Here is a 20,321-nt window from a genome sequence, read left to right on the forward strand (position 1 = left end):
CGTTATGACGGCAGCCAACCAAACCAGCCCACCTCCCCCCGCTCCCCACAGTACAGACAATGATCAAGCGCATGAAGATTCATTTGCGTGTAATTTATGAGTTTTTTTTTTGTAGTTGGCTTCATATTTTTAATGCATAAATCGCGAACATAAAATGATTAATTGGCTACAATTGTGCTAATGCTTAAAGTAGCCACAAGTAACTAATATAGATATATATATATAGCTCTAGGTGTAGCCAAGATTGATGAAGCAGGTAAAGCTCGTTGGGCACTTAATTAGAGGCGCGCACGTTTGCCGGACAAGCCTTACAAATTGCATGCATTATTAACTCTCGCCTCTGCCCATGCCACAGGCCAACTACTTGCCACATGGCCTACACCCCCTACCGCTTCCGAGTTGTCGCCTTGCTGTCTATCAACTTGATAAGCAGGCAACCTTTAATGGGCGCGCTCAGAGAAAAATATTATATTACCGTCTGCCCAAACATTCGATTACGAAATGCAAAACGTGACCAAGACGTTGTTGCTTATTAATTGAAGGTACAATATTACGTATACGTATAGAGATATACTACATGCCGGAAAAAGTTGCAATTGCTGATAATAAATAAAAAACGTTTAGGCGCAAAGTGAGTGAGAGAGACAAATCACGTGACTTTAGTCGTATTTTGAAATTGAAAGTCGTTTAATCATTTAAGAGCTAATAAGATAGCGCAGCTTAACTTTATGCTAGAGATATGTCAATATTGTTATAATGATATAACGTTGATTGCTGCTTTACTTTATGGCATTATAAAAGTGACAGCATTTTATGGGCAAAGACAATTGAAAGTAGAACAGCAAATGTAAAGTATTTTGGCTGTGTTTAATATAAAATATATGGCTCAGGCATTTAAGTAGAATATAATTTATATATTTGTGCAACGTTTATTGCAAAACACATTCATCAATATCATGTGGGGGGGCTCAGCCCACCCAATTTATCTTGCTTACTAACTCATCACAGATGCAAACGCTATTTCTGTTTTTCTTTCTAATATTTGTATTTGTTTGTTTATGAAGCTGACCAATGTGTCTGTTGCATGTGTCTGTCATTTTGCTTTGGCTGCGCGTATAATTACACCTGCCAAAAAGGAGCGGCGCTGTGGGGTCAGCTGGGGAATGGACACAAACACAGACACAGTCATAAAAACAAATACATAAATATATATTAGAGAAGTGCGTACATGAAAATAAACGCAGGCAAAAGCGGAAAGGCAAAGGCAAATACATTTGGCGCTTAAATCTGTTTTTGTGTGCCGGCCATTAAGTCCATTATTTTACATTAGATAATGTGTTTTGCTACTACAAACACTAAAAAAAATTGTAGCTACAGTTGTAGTCGGAGCAGAGCATGCGCTATTCGTTTATATTTTGCATTTATTTATACAACATTTGACTTTTGCCTTGATTTGTGGCAAACATCACATGCCCCAACCAAAAGTCCAAACACTGCTGTGTTTATTGTAGTTTCAAGTTAAAAAATATCACTCATTGATATTCAGCTACGATCTGTGGGCTACAAATTTCCAACTAATTGGGTTTAATGGGGGCGCCGCACAGGTCGATTGACATATAACTAAAGCATTTATTTTTTTTTTATTTTTCGCCTCATGCGCTACAAATTAGCAAAAATATTTTTAATAAACATAAAAAAAAATAACAGACAGATATATGCAAACTAATTGTGTGTGAATTTATAAAAACCATTTCGGCTGCAATTTTTTATAGAAATATTTGCATGTTTTTCAGCAAGTTTAGCAACTGATGAATGATCGATTAAGGCGCATTATAATTAGCGCCAAATAAATTACAGTTTGGCCGCAAGCCAAACAGCTTATTAAAGATTGCAGAAGCGAAGTGATTTAGCCATAACTAATTATAATAAATAAATTAACAAGCTATTGAAGCCGCCGCCCACAATACACTGAACTTACCGTTTGCTTTGCTGTTTGCCTAAGCTGCCGCCAGATGGCGTGCGTGTTAACGTTAGCGTGTTTGACTTCTTACGTCTTATGGCCATGTGTCGCTCGCGTGTCGGAAACTTTGGCTGCTTCTTGACCAACACTGGCTGCACTTGATATAAATCACATATTAACTGCATCTTGGCACAAAGCCTAATGTTGCTGTCTTTTGTTTAAGGCCGCGTGTTAGCAACTGCGAAGGCAACTTTAAAATGTAAACAATGCTTGACAGCTGAGTTTTCAGCTATCTATAGCGCTCATATATAATGCGTTCGTCTGATAAGCAAACAGGCAAACAAACAAAAGCAGTGAGCGTAAAGAAAGAGAGTGCAAAACTCTCTTAAACACAGCTGCACTAAAGCACATACACTAACTAAACTTAGACAAACACTGGCTGACGGCGATCAGCAGCAAGCGCTTGTTTAAAAACAACTGTTAAAGTTAGACAAACAAACAAGCACAAGCCTGCAATTGAGCGTGAGTTCAAAACAGCAGCGAGAGAGAGTGAGAGTGAGAGCGACTAAAATGAGCGCAAGTTAACATGCGCTGTTAGCTTAACAGAGTTAGACAAACGAACAAGGCCACAAGCCTGCAATTGAGCGTGAGTTCAAAGCAACAGCAATAGAGTGTGAGAGCGACTAACTACGAGCGAGAGTTAACATGCGCTGTTAGCTTAACAGAGCGCAACGAGCACGCGCTCAATGTCAAGCGCAACTTGCGCTCTCGCTCTCTTCTTGCATTTACCGTTTAATTGCTTCACTTTGCAAAAGAAACAAGCAGACAATTCACAAAAGCAAAAACATGCACAGTTAACAGTTTGAACTTGAGCTAAAGCAAAATTGACAAATGATCGTTGCCACACACATACAACACATACAGTTGAAATTACAAACAAGACCCACTGTATGTAAATTTGTCAAATGAAAATCAATTCTGTCGCTCAAGTGCAGCAGCTATGAAGCAATGTAAACAATAAAAAGCAAGTCAAGGCCTTTTTATTCAACTTTAATTGACAATATGCAGTCAAAGATTCACTCAAGCTAATTGAGTGAAGACTTTGAGGGCAAGCAGATCGATTTATCAAGCTACGCCCACTTTGCAAGCGCTGATAAAAAAAAATAAATTGTTATTTTTAAAATAGTTTTGTGTCTTTAAATAATTACATGTGTCTAAATCTCTTGTGATTCATGTTTCCCACAGGAAAAACTATTTTTAGCTGCACACAAATATTTATGTTTAGTCTTAAGCTGGTTTAATTAACTGCTTAGCTAACCACAGCAAACGATTTAAATAATTTGTAGAATTATAGAATTTCTCTATAATTATTTATGTAGCGCTCGGTCATGCGCCATAAAAGTCACATAAAAGCAAAAGGCAACAATAAGACAAAATAAAAAAGTGAATTATAGCTGCCCACACATAGTACATGGCGGATGATCAATGTTTTACAAATCGAGCAGCTAAAATGAAAATTGCGCATACGCCCTGTCAACACTCTAACTTGGCATGAGTCCAGCGTTCGCTGGCAAAATGAAAATATAAGGAAAACAACAAACACACACACACATAGACAAAACCGCAGTTAGACAAAGGATTGCGCCAACCCACAGACAAACTAATTTCGCAAATTAATAGCGCTATTTGAATTTGCTTTTGTTGTTGTTGCTGTTGCTGTTGCCCCGGTGTCGGTTTTAGCCACGTTAAGTGTTTTTGCCAATTGGCAAAAGTGATTGCTGCTCAACAGGAATTGGGAATTCATTTAACAAGAATTTACAATTAGAAACCAATGCACTTTAGCTTTATGGGTTTATCCCAAAGCGCATTGTCATCATTTATAGCCAAAGCCAGAAAAACTTTTGGCCTGCAGTTTATAACGTTTAATTCGATGTTTTTGTTTTGCTTTTCAAGTTTTATGGCCAACAAATATTTTGGCAAGCGCTCTTTTATACATTTCTTTTTTTTTTGGCATGACGCATTATTTATTTATCTGTTGGTTATGTAGGTTTGGCCAAATGCCTGTGGCAAATAAATTAAAAGTATTGATTTGTTTTTAAATTGCAGGCGTAATAAATAAACAAATTGCGTGCCAGCGCGCCATCTGGCGGTAGTTTGGCAAAGCTAACGCTAAAGCTTTTACAGTGGCGTCGCTTAAATTGGTATAGCTAGGCAAGAGCAGTGCTGCTGCGGTTTACTTGGCGTATACGAAATATTTTGCTTGATTTAAGTGAAGAATACTTTAGTCTGAAGTTTTGAGGGCAAAATCTATTTAAAAAAAATACACAGCTGCTGGTAACAAATTGAACAGTTCTGTTGTTGCGATTTACTTGGCGTATACGTAATATTTTTGCTATTGCTATTGCGTATACGTTGTATTAAAAATATTATAGAGGAATACAGCTTTGGGTTAAGCGCATTTTAAATCTTAGTTCAAATAAAATTAATAAATATTTTCAACTAACTTATGACTTAGTCGTTAAGCTATGATTAGCACTCACCTCCAATCGTGTGCTGCAAATCCAGGACATTCTGTTTTGCATTGCTCACAGCGAACTCCATCGTCGACTTCACGTATGATGACACCCTAAGCGAAAAGAATAACAAACTTTAATTAGTAAGTTAATAAAAGAAAAGCCTGCCACATATATGAATTTAATTTAAACTTTATTTATTTTTACTAGTAGCACAAGCTCTGATATCTTTTCATTTTGTACTGCTTTAGGGTAAGCAATTTACGAGCTTACACGACTTAATTTGTGTTCTGCTCATTTACGCGCCATTGCGCCCATCAGGACACAAGCCCCACTCTATCGCTTAGCTACAGCTGCAGCAATTGCAATTGCTGCTGACCACTGCAGCCATTAGCCAACTGAAGTTGCAACAAACTGCAGAGGGCGTGGGGTGGGGCAGTTTAAAGTGTACTAAGGTCAATAGTCAAGCTGAGGCACTTGGCAGCCAAAAACCTTTGCAACCGGAACTTGCAACACAAATAGGAAGCATGTAATGTGCACTCAGTCAACGAACTGCGCCAGCTAAAGCTGCAGGCTGCAATATTAAATTTAAATTTTGATGCAATTTCACAGCAGCCACTTTAAACTTTTGGGGCTATAAAAATCAAAACAACAAAAATAAACTTGGCACGTTTTTATTTTGGCTGCCATGTCGTTTGCTTTTGTTTTGTCTCTCTCTGCTTTTCATTGGCTTGGCGCTCATACAGGAATTAAGATTCATGTGATGTCCTTTGAGAGTGCAGTCGACTCGACTCGACACTGGCGTCACACTTGCAACATTTTTCTTCTTTTCTTTTTCGGTTAGCAGCGATAATTGTAACACGTCGCGTTGAAAATCGATGCTGACCTAGTTCATAGGCAAATATATGTGGGCATGAATGCATGGAATTGCCATTTGCTTGACAACAATAGAGCGCTGCTCTCACCAAACATTCAACGCATTCAAGTTGCAAGCTGTGCAAATGTTTGACTTCCACTTAAGAGTCCACAAAAGCTCGCATAGGGCCACTTGGCTTTGGTCGCAGTCTCAGTTAGATTAATGATGTGCCAATTAGGCGCCAATGACAATGACAATAAATCTATAAATTTATAGTAGTTGCCCTGCTAATGCATTAGAAGCGTCGACGCCCAGTCGATTCGTTTCGCTTGTCACATTAGTAGCGAAAGTTTTGCCTCATTTGCGGGCAAAATAAAAGACAAAATATGAAAAGGCGATTTACATAGTAACGAATATCAAAAGCAGCAGCTGACGGCAGCTAAAATTTTGCAACAAAATGTTGTTTTTACTTTTAAGGGGAGTCACCGCAACAAAATGCAATTAAGCTTAAGCTCAAAATAAATATAAATTTCCAGGAAATTGCTAAACATTTGCTGCAGTTGGTAACATTATTCTTAATTAAAATTCAATTAAATATAATTGTTAACAATTGCTTAATAAATAAATTTAAAGTTCGAACTATAATTTCGAGTGGTCTGCAATATAAAAAATTGCTATGTTTTGAGGACTTTAAAATATATAATAAATATTATATATTTGTTAACAATTGTTGAAAGTTTAGTAACTATATTGATGCACTGTTTAATACAGAATAATGCTCTTGTTTTAACAACAACTTGCGCGCCATAAAATAAGCTACTTATATAATTTATAGGACAAATTTTAAATACTTTCGTCAATTTAGACAAATTTAGAATAATTTAATTATTTTGAAGAACAAGTTTGCCGGCAATAAAATTAATATACTTTCTGTTTTCACTTCACTACACACAAAGTACATTAAATCTGGTTTTTTGTAGGCCATGCAGTCAACTCATTTTGCTTAAACATTAATATGTTAATCTATGCAAAATGATGTCATACTGAAAACTCTACAGTTTGTACGTGCTAAAGCATAAAAACTCACTAAATTCTAAACGCAGTTCAAAGATCATAAACTAGCTCACAAATATGTTGTAACCACCAATTTGGGCAACTTGTAAAGCATTAAACGCATACAAATGAATGAGTCAAGAACTTGAACTGCCCACTGCGATAGTCTAAAATATAAATTTATATACTATATGCATATTTATATAGTCAAACACCTACGCTAACGGTTTGAGTTCTGACCAAACATAATTTGCTTATGCGTTCAACTTTCGTATGACGCTATGCGCCGAGTGTTGCCAAACAGTCAACAAAGCACAAATAAAAAATATAAATTATATATATAGAAAAAGTCCGTAGGTCGCGACAAAAAAATAAAAACAAAAAACCGGCTTTCGGTTTACTTGGAAATTTTTATACAAAGCCGCCAGCTTGACGAGCTACAGATAATTCTATAAAGACTGAGGAACAGCAGCGAGTAATTGTTTGTTTATTGCAATATATGAGGAAGAGGCGAAGGGGCACACACACACAGTTAAATCATAAATACAAAGCACAAACAGTCTCGAGTTGAAGTACGGAATTAACAATTTACTGAAGTTGAAATTGTTGGTAATGTTATTTTTTTTTTTTTTTTGGGGATCGCGTCAAAATTTCGCTTTGAGCAACATTACTGTAATTTTTTATGACGCTTAGCTGCAGGTGTTTGGAATTTTTAATGTTGAATGTGACATTTTTGGAAATGTGACGGTTCTTAGAACTAATTTTGAGCTTAAGCTAAAGTTGATTTTGTGTGAAAGTTTGAAATTTCGAGCTCGCAAAAGTTCGAAATGTTTCAATGACTTTAAGCACTTTTGATAGCTTTAACATTGCTTTATATGATATTAACTTCTAGTTCAAACTTTTTATATTGTTGCTTATATATGTAAAAATAATTCTTAATTTTAACTATTTTTTTAGCAGCGTATTTGTCGCTCGCTTTTCTTACACTTCTTGATTTTTTAGCAACCAAAATTCGCATTAATTAACACGATTTCTGACTGACATTTGTTGTCGTTGTTGATTTTTTTTTTGGAGTGTTTAACCTGTTTGCAGACCTACGCAAGAGACCCCAAGCAAGCGTCAAAACTCAGATAATGCTCTAGCTCTATAAGCGAGGTTAGGCGTCTAAAGTTTACATTACATTTATTTTTCACAGTCTAGTTAAGATGACTTCAACAACAACAACAACAACAACAAGAAAAACAAAACAAAAACCACGTTGCGTAGACAACTAATTTTCAACTTGGGTGTCTACATAATTTAGTTCAAGATCATGCGTAGAGGCAGCGACTAACTAGCAATTAGCTATGATCGTTGCTTGCAGTTGTTGTTGTTGCCAAGTATAAAGTTGAATGCGAATTGTTTTTGGCCAGCGGTTGACCCCGTTGTGGCCGTAATAGAAAGTGATATATATGCGGTATATATATTCCGTCGACTTTGGTTTAATGCAGAAAATTAGCTTAGCTAATGAACTTTGCTATTTGGTTCATCTATCGATAGAAGCCAAATAAAGCAGCAAGAGAGAAAGGCGACAATTTGATATGGATCTGTATATATTAAGGGCTGGATATAAGCATATAAAATATATAAATAAATATGCAATTAAATAAATAATAATAATTTATAATTTAAATTTGAACAGCGCATAAAAATAAAAGCTTTAATGCATAAATTATTGTTGAAATGTGAAAAGCAAAAATAAACAAATGATTATTTTGATTTTTTTAACAAATTAAATGCATATAAATTCAAGCTTTGTTTTTAATAAATTATAGCTTAAGTCTTTTGCTAACTAAAAGACCCTTTGCACACATATATACAGAGTCTAAGAATAAGATTGTAGATAAACATACTCAGTTAACTTAGCAATAAAATCAGTTTGACTGTTTAACTTTTAACAGTTAAACTTTAATTAAGCAAAACCTCAATTACAGTTGCTCACAAGTTGATAAACATTAAACAAAGCTGTTGACTAAAAGCGTATAAAATTTAAACAAATAAGGTTTCAATCAACTTATGCAGTTGCTGCGACATTTATGAATCATTTAAATCCGAATGCATATTTGGTTTGATTTCCATATTGACTTAAGCAGTTGATGTCATTTTATATATTTAAATATACTTTAAATATACTTAACCCAAATAAGGTCTTATTAGTAGCATCTGCTTTGCACTAGTAGAGTCCACAATTGAAGCGCTTGTCACGTAATCCAACTGACAACACACATTTCCATTTCTATTTCCATTTTAGTCACAAAAAAAAAAACAATATACATATGTTTAGTTTACAGTTGTCAGTCGACAATTAAAGCGCTTATCAAATATCTTTGCTTAAGTCTTTGCTCATGGCCAATGCAAAAAGTTGGCCACAGGTCATGTTAACAAATGTTAATTAACAATTTACACACACACACACACACACACACAACAAAAGCTGCAAAAATTATCAATTTTTCAGCATATGCTGCGCTGCTTATTTATTTATTTAATTATAATAATTTTTTAATGCACAAATGTTGTATGTCTGGCTTTTGCTGTTGTCGCTGCTCTATCATTTGTAGTTCGTAGTAAAAATCATCATTATAAACAAAATAAATAAATGTTATTAATTTTGTTTGCCAAATGACGCAAGTACTGCGTATTGTCATCTAAGGCTTGAGCTTTGCTCTCGGAGCAATATTAGTGATGGGAGCGTGAGAAATAATCGTAGTAAAGCAACAAATACAACAAAGTGAAGTCCTAACAAAAGGTAAATTAAGTAAAATAAATAAAGAAGAAGAATGTTCAATCAAAACGTTTTAGCTACTAACTATAGTGTGAATAAATTATAAAAATAAATGTACAACCCGCTGTCTATATTGAAAATTAGAATGTGAATAACTTCTAAGTTATTAACCCGAACTTTCTAAAATTTTCGGAATCAGTCGAAAACATGACTAGCCGTATTTGTGACTTATTTCTGAATTTTAAATATTTTTTAATGGCTTAAAATCGTGTTTTTTACAGGGGAGGGGGGAGCAAATAAAAAAAATAAAATAAAATCGTTCAGGTTTGGATATAGGAGCACCGATATACCAAATTTGGTTACTCTAGCTCATGTAGTTGCTGAAAAGCAGTTGCTCAAATATTAAGACGGACAAACGGACATGGCTATATCGACTCAGTTTGTCTTGCTTGCTCCGATCCAACGAACACTATTACTCCCCTCTCGTAAATCGAACTATGTACTCCCACACTCCAACATACTTCCCTACGCACCACACCTAACCTGCCACACCTAAATATAATAGTAAATCACAGCTCTCTTCTAATGCTCACTATCACACATACCCTCGTGCATTAAACCTACCAACTAAAAAATCCCTACCAGCTACAGCAGCTCAACACTACGTCGCTGATTTACAGTCAAGACACATTCCTAAGCCACGGTCAAACTAACTCACACATTCATCGTACCCAAACCCTTCTCAGTACTCACCTCATCTTACTAATCTAAACGCCCTAAGACACTCTGAATTTATCTGTTCAGGCCCCGCCAGAGCAAACTCACAATACACATACACTTTCCGTCTCGGCCCTCGCTCCCCCTATTCGTTTTTCTCACACCATTACCCCTCCTAGTACACATATTTATTTTAGCATTATATACCACTAATTGCAGCTCGTGTCACGCCATATCTTCCACCATATATTCGCTAGATTATTAACACACTTGCTGAGTCTGTTTAGACCCCTAAATCGAGCCCTCGCGTCAGTTCGAAATCTTTCAAGCCAGAAATTAATTTATGGCGAACGTATTGCGCTTCACTCGCGCGAGGCCAGCCACCCGCGAGTTTCGCTGTTTGATTGCCTCTACTTGCTGCTTCCACACGTACGCCCACCCAAATCTGCAACGCCTACGCTAGCAACGCACGCCAGCGCGCACTGTTGAGAGGCGAAAATAAGCAGATGAGGCTTGCGCTGAACATGCTTGGTCGCAATTATCGCGCCATGAGCGGCGAGCACATGAATGTGCGCATTGTAGTGGCCACCCAAAGTAGGTAAATGGACAAGCTGCGGCACTTGCCAGCTGCCACGCCTCGTCTCGGCACTCCTGTGCCGCTCTCTCGTTTGCTCCCGCGCAGAACCCTTCCATGACCACCCAGCGCGTCGGGCAAAGCGCCCCGCGAACGGACACACAGGCAATCTTCGTAGTTGTAAACCTGCTTGCAATACCTGACTGCACCCAAAAGCTTCTCCGCATACAGCGACTCGCTAACCTCCTGATCTATGCCTTGTTCTCCGCCAAGCGCACTGGGCCGCTCCTTCCGCTTCGCGCCTCGGGAACCGCACCCTGCACCGCGGCCCGTCCGGCTGCCTCGACCCTGCGCAAAGCCAGCCCCCGCCTGCGCCATAGCGTACCTCTCCCGGTGCACGTGCTGGCCACCATCTCCGGGCTTGGCCCACGCCCCACACCTCGGCGCCAGCTCCCGCACACCGCCCCGCGGCCGCACTGCCGCAGCTACTCAGAGCCCCTCTCTACATCTCTAATTCTCGCGCATCGGACGGGCGCACGCAGAGCACGCCACACAGACGAACTTGATGCCCGTGCAAACGCGAACAGTCTATCTCTGCCGTCTCTGGCGCCCGCCGAGAGCCGCCCGCTCGGCCAGCCCGCCGCACGCCTTACCGACGCCCGCCGCAGCCCCGAGCCGCGACGCGCCCGACTCTTTGTGGCGCCGCCATCATTCTCTTCACTCTCACAAACCAGAAAAGTTTGCCGGCTCGATCTCCCTCTTCTTCTGCCTATACGTTTTGCTTAGCCGCAGCTGGCGGCGGCGGCGGCACTTCAACAAACCAGGCGGGATTATGCGGCGCCTGCTGCTGCTGCTGCAACAGGCGATCGCGAAAGCTTTTGCGAAAGCTGCTCAACGTGACTGTTTTGTATTTTTCACGCTCATCCTGCTCCTCCAGCAGATCCGACTTGGAGTGATGCTTTAGCTGCGCCAGCTGCTCATGCAGCTGCGTGGGCGTTTTGCTCTTGCGATAGGTGCTGCTGTCTATGCTGCCGCTGGAATTGCTGCCCAGACTCGGCTGACGCTGCATCGCATCCAAGCCCTGACTGCGCTCGTACAGAAAATTAAACGGATCCGCCTGCGCATCATAGTCGAGCAGTCGATCATTGTCGCTGCGCCATTTGTAGTAAGTATTGGTGGCTGTATCGCTGGGATGATGCTCATAGCTTGCCACCTGCTCCGGCTGCGGCGGCGTCTTCTTGCGCTTGGTGAATGTGCTAAACTTGCTAAACACTTTCGACTTTTTCGATTTCTTCTCCAGCGTGCTGCTGTTCGAATGAGGCTCCTCTTGCTCTGATTCATGCATAATAAAAGTGTCGCCACGTTGTAGCGTTGAGCTCGTCGTCGAGTCCCGCCTGGAGCTTATAACGCTGCCCGGTCTCGAGCGCACTGGCGTCGTATCCCGTGAGCTGCTTTTTCTTGAGCCCAGCGAGGTGCGTATATTGCGAAAAAACCCAGACATGTTGGCAACCTTGAGCGCAGCAGCTCAGCTAATCCGTTTAGGCCACGTTACGTACTTAAGTCGTCAACAGTCAACGCGCAACTGTCAGAGCGTCGCTCGAGCCGCGCTCAACTTCAGTCAAGTTATGGCTGCGGATCACTAGCATTTGAGCTTCGGCTGCGTTCGTTGTCGTTCGTTTTGTTTTGACCAATTTGGCGTATACTTAACATCATTATGAAGTTCGCTCTCCAGCTGTTTGCGCTCTCTGCTGTGTGTGTGTTTGCTTTGCTCTAGCCCTTAATCTCTAGTCGTTGCGTAATTTATGCACCAAATCACTCACTAATTAGTTAATAGTCGTCGCCCTGTGGCTGTTGGCAGCTCATTTAGCACATTAACGTTTAGCACAATGCACAACACTAACAAAAAAAAACACTAAACAACACGCTGAACTTTTTTTGAAGTACACACAAAGCGTTTTTATGCGCTGCACAGTGGTACAAAACTAGGCATGTAACATATTTATACAAATTGCTTGCAATACTTTTGTTTATGCTACTTTAGCTCAACAATTTGCATATTTTTGGCTATTGTGTACCACTGTGCAGTGTTCTTTGTTTGATGTTAAGCTGCTGCTCGACACCTAAGCATTGTTCAAGCTTAATGAGTGATTGAGTTTCGCGTGTGCGCGTCGCTCGCTTTTGTGGCATTTGATTTGTTTCGCTTCCGATTTCGTCAAAAACATAAAAATAAACCAGAACCTGGCTTTATGCGAGTCATTAGACACACACACAGATTAAATCTATAGATATTACGTATACGCATGTTGATGACTATTAAATGCAGCAGCAGCTGTGCGGCAAATTTAATTATTTATGCTTGGGGTATACCCAAGTGGTTTAAATCAAGCAAAATGCAGCAAATTAATAGCACAATGCATAAATCAATTTCATTTGCGTAGCTAAAGTAATTTGCTATTGCCTACTTTTGAGCTGACTGCGCAATTTGCAGCGCGCGCTTCAAAGTAGGCAATGCAAATTGTTTTACAAGCTAAAAATTGAAATTGAAATACAGCACAACAAGTCACAAACAGTCTTTGCGTTCAACCACAAAAGCTGCTGCTGCTTGTGCTCTGCTCTCTGCTCTGCTCTTGTGGCACACAGCAGGTTGTCTAAAGAAAAGTTCACGCCACTTGCAGCGAAATTCCCCATAAACGCCTTAGTAAGGCTCTCGTAAGCCATAGAAAAGCGACGAGAGCTGTGCCACAACCAAAACTTGTGTACTTTATATTTATTTAAAGCGTTTCTCATTTATTTGCAGCACATCTCGCACAAGAATTTTCATGTTGAATGCCACAGGCACAGCAAACAGCACACAGCAGTGGGTCGGTCGGTCGGGTTGGTCAGCAGCCAAGGCAAAAGAATTATTGTGTTGCGGCACAATGTTTATTATGAAAAGATGCTAAAAAACAATACACAAGTGTGTGCTAAAAGCTGAAAAGCTAAAATATGCAATGGCACAACAAATTGTTGTGTATAAAATAAATTTGTTTAGTGCTTAATAATGCAGATTAAATGAAGAAAAGTGAGGTGAGAAATAAACGCAAGATGTATTGCAAATTATTTTTAAGGAATTTATTTGATCAAAGTGGTACAATTTGCGCTAGATTTATGTTTATGATTTCAAGTTGAAGTGTAGATAAATATTTCAAAGTATTATAAACAGCTAAATTATAAATAAATAAGCAACATACCATAAAAGACAATTGCTTAAAGTTCAGCAACCAATAAATTGTATTAAAACTGGAATTTTGCTGCATTTTAAATTAAAATTTGAGTAGCAACATTATATTATATGAATTTAAATTGCGCGCTTTGCGCTTTTGTTTGAAATGTAATTTAATGTGTTTCTAATGAAAATTCTCAGCATATGAAGCCCCCTAAAAAATACAAAAGTATACAATATCCATTTAATACAATGACAAAACATGTCTGTGCTTGTCACTTTTGCTATACATGCCCTCCCGACTCAATTGATAATAAGCCCAATGAGCATTTGACACATTTTGAATGCATTTGGCAACACAAGAGGCTTTGGCGTTGACCATAAACGAACGAACGCTTGTTACATTATTTTATCAGCTATTAAGTCAGATACACACACATACGCATAGATATTGCTTACAATGACAGCTGCTGCTGCTGCTGGTGCTGGTGCCAATGTCAGACAACAAAAGGCAACAGCTGACAATATACAAGCCCCCACTCCACCCCTCGCACGCTTCATTCAATCGTAGCCACAAATAAGCCAAATTATGGGTGGGTGTTGAAATTGAAAATTGTGAATTGTGATTATTGTGAATGGCTACACAGACACACACACACATAAATATATATTATTATTGTTGATATTTATGTGCACATTTAGCACAATTAAAAATTAACACACATACACCCACACACAGGCACACACACACATGTTTGTAGTGAGAGCAATGAGGCAATCATGAAAACCAAACCACAAAATCAAACACACACATGTGAATGTCTCTATGTCCAAGCTGCCCCTCTCTCTTTCCCCCCCACTTAGTTCCTTTCGCTGTGTGTATAGCGCAAGGAAGTGGGCGAGCGTGTTTTTACAGTTATGAGCGACCTGCACAGCTGGCCAAGCTCTAAGCTCTAACCAAGCCAACCAAACAGCAAATGGAGGCAGCCGCGCTTAATCTCCAACGTTGTGGCTAGGCCAGCCGTTTGTTGAGGCCACAGACGCAACAACAACAACAACAACAGTTACAACAATTACAACTACAACAAACAGAAACGTGACCAGTTGCCGGCATTGCATGAAGCGGCATCCAAAATAGACCAACGAATGTCTGCATGCCACAGAGCGAGATACTGAAAAAAATGCGAGGGCAGCTTAAAGACAAATAAAGCAATTGAGAAGAGCAAGAAATAGAAAGAGTCGAAATTCAGCGTCATAAGGCATTATCTTATTATATTAGTTCAAAGAATTTATATAAGCATTAATTTCTTTATAATAAATTAACAAATTTATGCTAAAATGTAAACAGTTTTCAAAGCTACAGTCAAAACTGTAGCATTCGAAGTTATAAAAACAATTTAAGTGATAAACTGCGTAGCTTATGATATAAAGATCAATTGTTTTTATAGTAAATAACTAATTTATGCAAAGCTAGAGTCAAGCATTTGAACTTGTAACAACGATAAACTAAATATTTTCAATTTGTTTGCTTAACAAATTTATACAAATTATTTAACAGCTATCAAATATTTATGCCTCAGAGTCATTTAAAACAATTAATTATAACTAAAACTGAAACGAAGTTCTTTGGTTTGATAATAAATTTTGTACTACAACTAAAACTTGCGCAACTTCTTAAGCAACCCACGTGTGTAAACCCAACATGCTCAGTCTTATCTACAAAGGTGCCAAGTGGCACGCATGACGCGAGCTTTGCAACTCGCTGTGGCGCTTACTGTCTCAGCCGCAGCCGCAGCCGCAGCTTTAGTCTCATGACTGTGTTTTTATTTGAATATTTTTTTGGAGAAAGGCCATGCCGCATGCTTAAGCAGCGCACACAAAGTGTTGTAAATGTGCAGAGGGGGGAGGGAGGGGGTGGGAGCAGCTGCAATAGCAAAAGCTGCAGACACACTCAAAAAATTGTTGAGTTGTTGCCTAGAGTTTGGTTCGTTAGCTTTGGCTATTAACAACAACTATGTGTGTGCGTGTGTGTGTGTGTGTGTGTGTTTGGGCAGTTAGCATAGCCAATGACGTTAAATTTTATTTTTAGCAGCATAAACAAAAAAACAACAACAATTTTCATTTCATTTACCAATTGGCAAATACACAAGTTTTAACTCATAATTCGTTGTTGTTGCCACAACTTTGCCAATTAGCCAAAAGTCAAATTTCGTAGCCAAACTGAAGCATATTTTATATTAATAATAATCATAAAAGTAAACTTTAGCGACAAGTTTTGTCGCTGAACAAGTTTCGCACATTGATAACTAAGCATAAGCATTTGAGTTTTCAATAAAGATTATCAACAAGTTTGCAACGAGTTTAAGTCTCAATAAAACGTTTAATAATGTGCAATAAAAATAGCTGAAGCCGGTGAAAGTACGAGAGAGAAAAATGTACAAAATTTATAAAAAATGAGTTAATATATCAACAGCCAAATAATTTTTTGGCCATTGACTCTGCAGGTGATTAAGCATAATTAAATCGGATTTCAAGTTAAACAAACCGCAGCAGCACAACAAAAATGCGTTAAAAATATGTCTGACTAATTTTAATTGTTGCCAATCGGTTCTTTTGATACACTTTGACTACAACAATTATCAAAAGGGTATGCTCAAAGCCCCAAGTGTATTTTAAAAATTAAATACTATATATTTTATACAAAATTGGTATAGTTTGAGTCATTTTTTCTTTAAAACCAAATTTAAATGTGCATTAGCAACTTTTATTTTGCATATCCTCAGCTTAGCTCTGAACGTTGCTTTTTTTATTGTTTAAAGCTTTTTGAGCCCAAAGTGTATTGCAAAGTCGTTCAAGATCGCTGGGGATTGGCCTGGGGTTATGTAAGTTCGCAACTTTAGTATCTACGCAACTTATGATTGAATTTGACGAGTTTATTGTGGCAGCTGCGTGTGTGGGGCGCGAAACGCTGCGAAGTCGGGCGTGTAGCAAATTTAGCATAAAATAAACATTTTTCATGTTTATTTCCAACTAAAAATGTCTAAAAATAACAATCACACAAAATCTAAATAATAAAATTGCGCTGCAATAAAAATTCTGGCTATTTTGCCAGCTGCTGTGCCCCAGCAGCAGCAGCAGCAGCAGCAGCTAATGAAAGCCATTTAAGCTAAAATCAATTAAATTAATAATATTAAAAATATATCTATGCATACTCGAGCGCACACATGCAAACAGAATTGAGGGCGTGCTGTCAATGGGCGGCACGCACGCCACACGCGCCACGCCCAAAGTGACACACACACACTAAACTGTAAATAGACACAAAAAGGTCTAAAGCGAAGGCTACAGCTACAGCTAGAGCTAGAGATGAGCTCAGCGCAAAGGTGACGAGGCGAACATAAAGGTTAATTGCAGGAATTTTGGGCACAGGCTACAAAGGAATTTGGAGTAGGGCTAAGGCTATGACTAAAGCTATTGATGTGCTAGGTCTGCGTTTAAATTGATAGAAAATAAAATGCCAACTTGATAACTCAATCGAAAATCTATTTAAATTACAAATAAAAGCAAAAAGCTCTTCAAAGGGTTAAGCGCTAAGAAAAACAGCAGAAATCAAATTTTTTTAAAAGTAAAATATTTTTCTGAGCTGCTTAAATAAATTTGTAACAAATTGTAAGAAAATCAAAGCAGAAAAATCAAATTTTGAATACAAACTTAAAAGTAAAATATTTTTGCTAAGCTGCAAGTTTAAATAAATTTGTAACAATTTGATGAATACTAAAAATTTGAATAGTTGTGACAACTGCATTTTATGCTTGCTTAGACTAATTAAAATATTTTTGCTTGCACTCGCTTTAAATATAAATTTTTAAAGAATTTATTAACAGCGGGATGTCTGCAATTAAATAAATAAACTTAAGCTCAAGCCTAGTGCCAGTAATATAATTTAATATAATTTAAATATAAATTTTTAAAGAATTTATTAACAGTGGCATGACTGCAATTAAATAAATAAACTTAAGGTCAAGCCTAGTGGCAGTGAGCACCTTTTTGTTGGCTGCTATAAATAAATTAACTTCATTTGCAATACGCGTTCCTCTCTAATAGCAAAAGCAAACACACACACACATATAGAGCAAAGCGTTGGGGTTGGGGGCAGCAGTTGCCACCCCCTGGGCGAGCGTTCGTGCCAGCAGCTCGTTGCGCAAACACATGCCACATGATATGGACTAGGCATTGGCCACCTGGTCAACTGGGAAAGGTGTGTGTGTCCGCCTCTGCCACTAGCCGTATGCAGAGTTTGAAACAACACGCCCTTGGGAAATATAACAGCGACACGCAACAATTACCAGAGAAGCAGCAGCAGCAGCAGCAGCTGATGATGTTGATGATAATGATGTTATGCTTGTTCCTAATTTAGTTGTGTCGGGAGTTCTATAAACTTCAAAGCAGATTTGCACATTAATTGCTGCTGCGTTGAAAAAAAATATAAACTGTTAATGTAATTAAAAAGTTGTCAACTTGTCGAACGTTTGCAAATCTTGATTTCCAATTAAAAGCAAGTGCATTAATTTATATATTATAGTTAGTTATCAGCTCAAAAGCCACACAATTTCGAGAATATCTCGTGACACAGATGAGCTCAGTTTGATGACTCACTTAGGGCAACGTTATAGTTTTTAAGCAGAAATACAAAAAAATGGGAACTGGTGACTCTTCAGTCACCATTCTTAAGTTTTGTGCACTGTGCAGCAGAAATTGAAAGTAAGAGGCAAGCAAAGTGAAGCTGCAAAGGAATTGCGAAAGAGTTGACGACGATGATGCAGCAACAGTAACAACAACAAAAGCAGAGACCACCGCTGAAGTAAAACAGCAGAAGAGTTAAGACTTAACTGCAGTTGTAGATACCCTGCAAAAACTAAGTTTGGGTGAAGGTATGAGGTTATACTATAGAAAGAAATTCAATTTATCGTTAACAACTTTAAGCTATTAAGCAAAAGTAGCAAAAATTTAAGAATATTTTAAACTGATTTATTTTCTTTTAACTTTATATAGTTAAAAAGTAGCAGAAGTAGCTGATACTAAGTTTGGCTAAAAGTTTAAGGGTTATGTTGTTCCAATAAATTGAATATAATGCTCTAATGAGGCTATCGAGATATAAAACTATATCGATCGACAAGGAAATATGTTAAAGACATATTGAAAGAAATTTGATTAGTTCAAAATTTAGATGCAGTAGCTAAAACTAAATTTATTTGATACTATGTTATAGGAATAAGTGGCAGAGATTCAATAATGAGTTAAGCACTGTATAAAGAAGTCTGCAGCAAATCTTTCAGTCATATAACTGTGGAGCGGATCTTGGGAAATATTTTAAGCATACATATGTATTTATTAAAAAATCCTTAAATGCTAAAAAATTTAAAACAAATAGCTATAGATGGTGTTGTTTAAATAAAATGGTATCAAGCTAAAAGTTTGATTAGCATATTAAAGATCATAAGACCATAAATAGCAAAGTTACTAATTATGTTTTTACATGCCAAACTACAAGCTCACTCTTCTCTTTATACTCTTCATTCTTTTAATACTCTAGGGTATCTGAAGATCGTTCAAGCAACTGTTGCTTTGTGTTGATATCTCTTGCATTCCTTTTTGCTTGTCTTTCAAGTAGCTCTACAATGAATTTATGCTAACCTTAACGCCTCTGCGAAATTAAAGGCAAATTTAAATGGGTTTTATTTTTTTATCATTACAAGTAGTAGTAGTAGTAGTAATTTTGCTCGTATACTTGATGCTGATTATTGTCGGCTCATTACGCTCGTGTGAGTTTTACGTACGAGTTAAACGTCGATTCTGGTTCGGTACACTCTTTTGTTGTTGTTGTTGTTGCTGCTCTTAAATTCTTGCTGTAGGTTCGTTTAGTTGATGATCTCATCGATTGCATCAGATTTCGCACGGGCATGTCGGCTTTATGTATTTGAAAAACTCAAAAATGCTTCAACATTGCTTCCTTTCTACACACACACACATACATGCATCAATATGTGTGTGTGTGTTTATTCCTTATGCAAAATTAGCTGTTAGCACGACAGAAATTGCGGCTTGAAATTTGTTGATGATACAAACTCCAATGCGATTCGCATTCAAAAAGGCAAAAGCCAAAAAGCCATGCGATAAAAATATAAATAAAAATATAAGCCATTTTCTTCGTTTTGTATTTATTGCCTTCATGGCCAATGCCATCAAATTTGTTGCATTGGACGCATGACTGCCAGACGTAATCGTAATCATATAAACATATGTATATATTGTCTGTTTTTTTTTCTTTTTTCGTATGTACGCTACTTAAATAACACAAAATTATTTAACACAAAGCCTTCCCACAGTCGCAAAAGCGAGTAACAAGTTCAAGCTCCAGCAAATAAAATTTAGCAAGTGCAGCAAAATTGTGAACAATTCATTTGCAACGCATTTACATAAAAAATGTGAATAAAAATTAAAAAATGTAACGCAAAATTCAAGCAATAAATAATGTAAGCCACGAATTTATGAACATTTTAGTTTATAAATTCTTTGGGACACTGCTTAGTTCATTTTACTTTATTTTTTAAAAAATTATTCATGCGCATAATTATTGAAAATTTCTAATTTAATTCTTTTATTTTTTCCCATTTGCTCCGAA

The 20,321-nt window shown here is 37.8% G+C and overlaps 1 protein-coding gene across 2 annotated transcripts in view; it reads right to left on the minus strand.

The window, feature by feature from the left end:
- LOC108599571 (four and a half LIM domains protein 2) overlaps positions 1-20,321 on the minus strand; it is a 51,065-nt gene that overhangs the window by 29,858 nt on the left and 886 nt on the right. The window contains exon 2 of one of the 2 annotated variants that reach the window (XM_017986491.1): positions 4,501-4,586. In XM_017986491.1, the coding sequence (XP_017841980.1) occupies positions 4,501-4,586 (86 nt within the window). Of the gene's footprint in view, positions 1-1,978; positions 2,161-4,500; positions 4,587-20,321 lie in introns of those variants that run through there. The other variant, XM_017986490.1, reaches the window with a different exon arrangement.

Source organism: Drosophila busckii, chromosome 3L (genome assembly GCF_011750605.1).
Source record: "Drosophila busckii strain San Diego stock center, stock number 13000-0081.31 chromosome 3L, ASM1175060v1, whole genome shotgun sequence".
NCBI lineage: Eukaryota > Metazoa > Arthropoda > Insecta > Diptera > Drosophilidae > Drosophila > Drosophila busckii.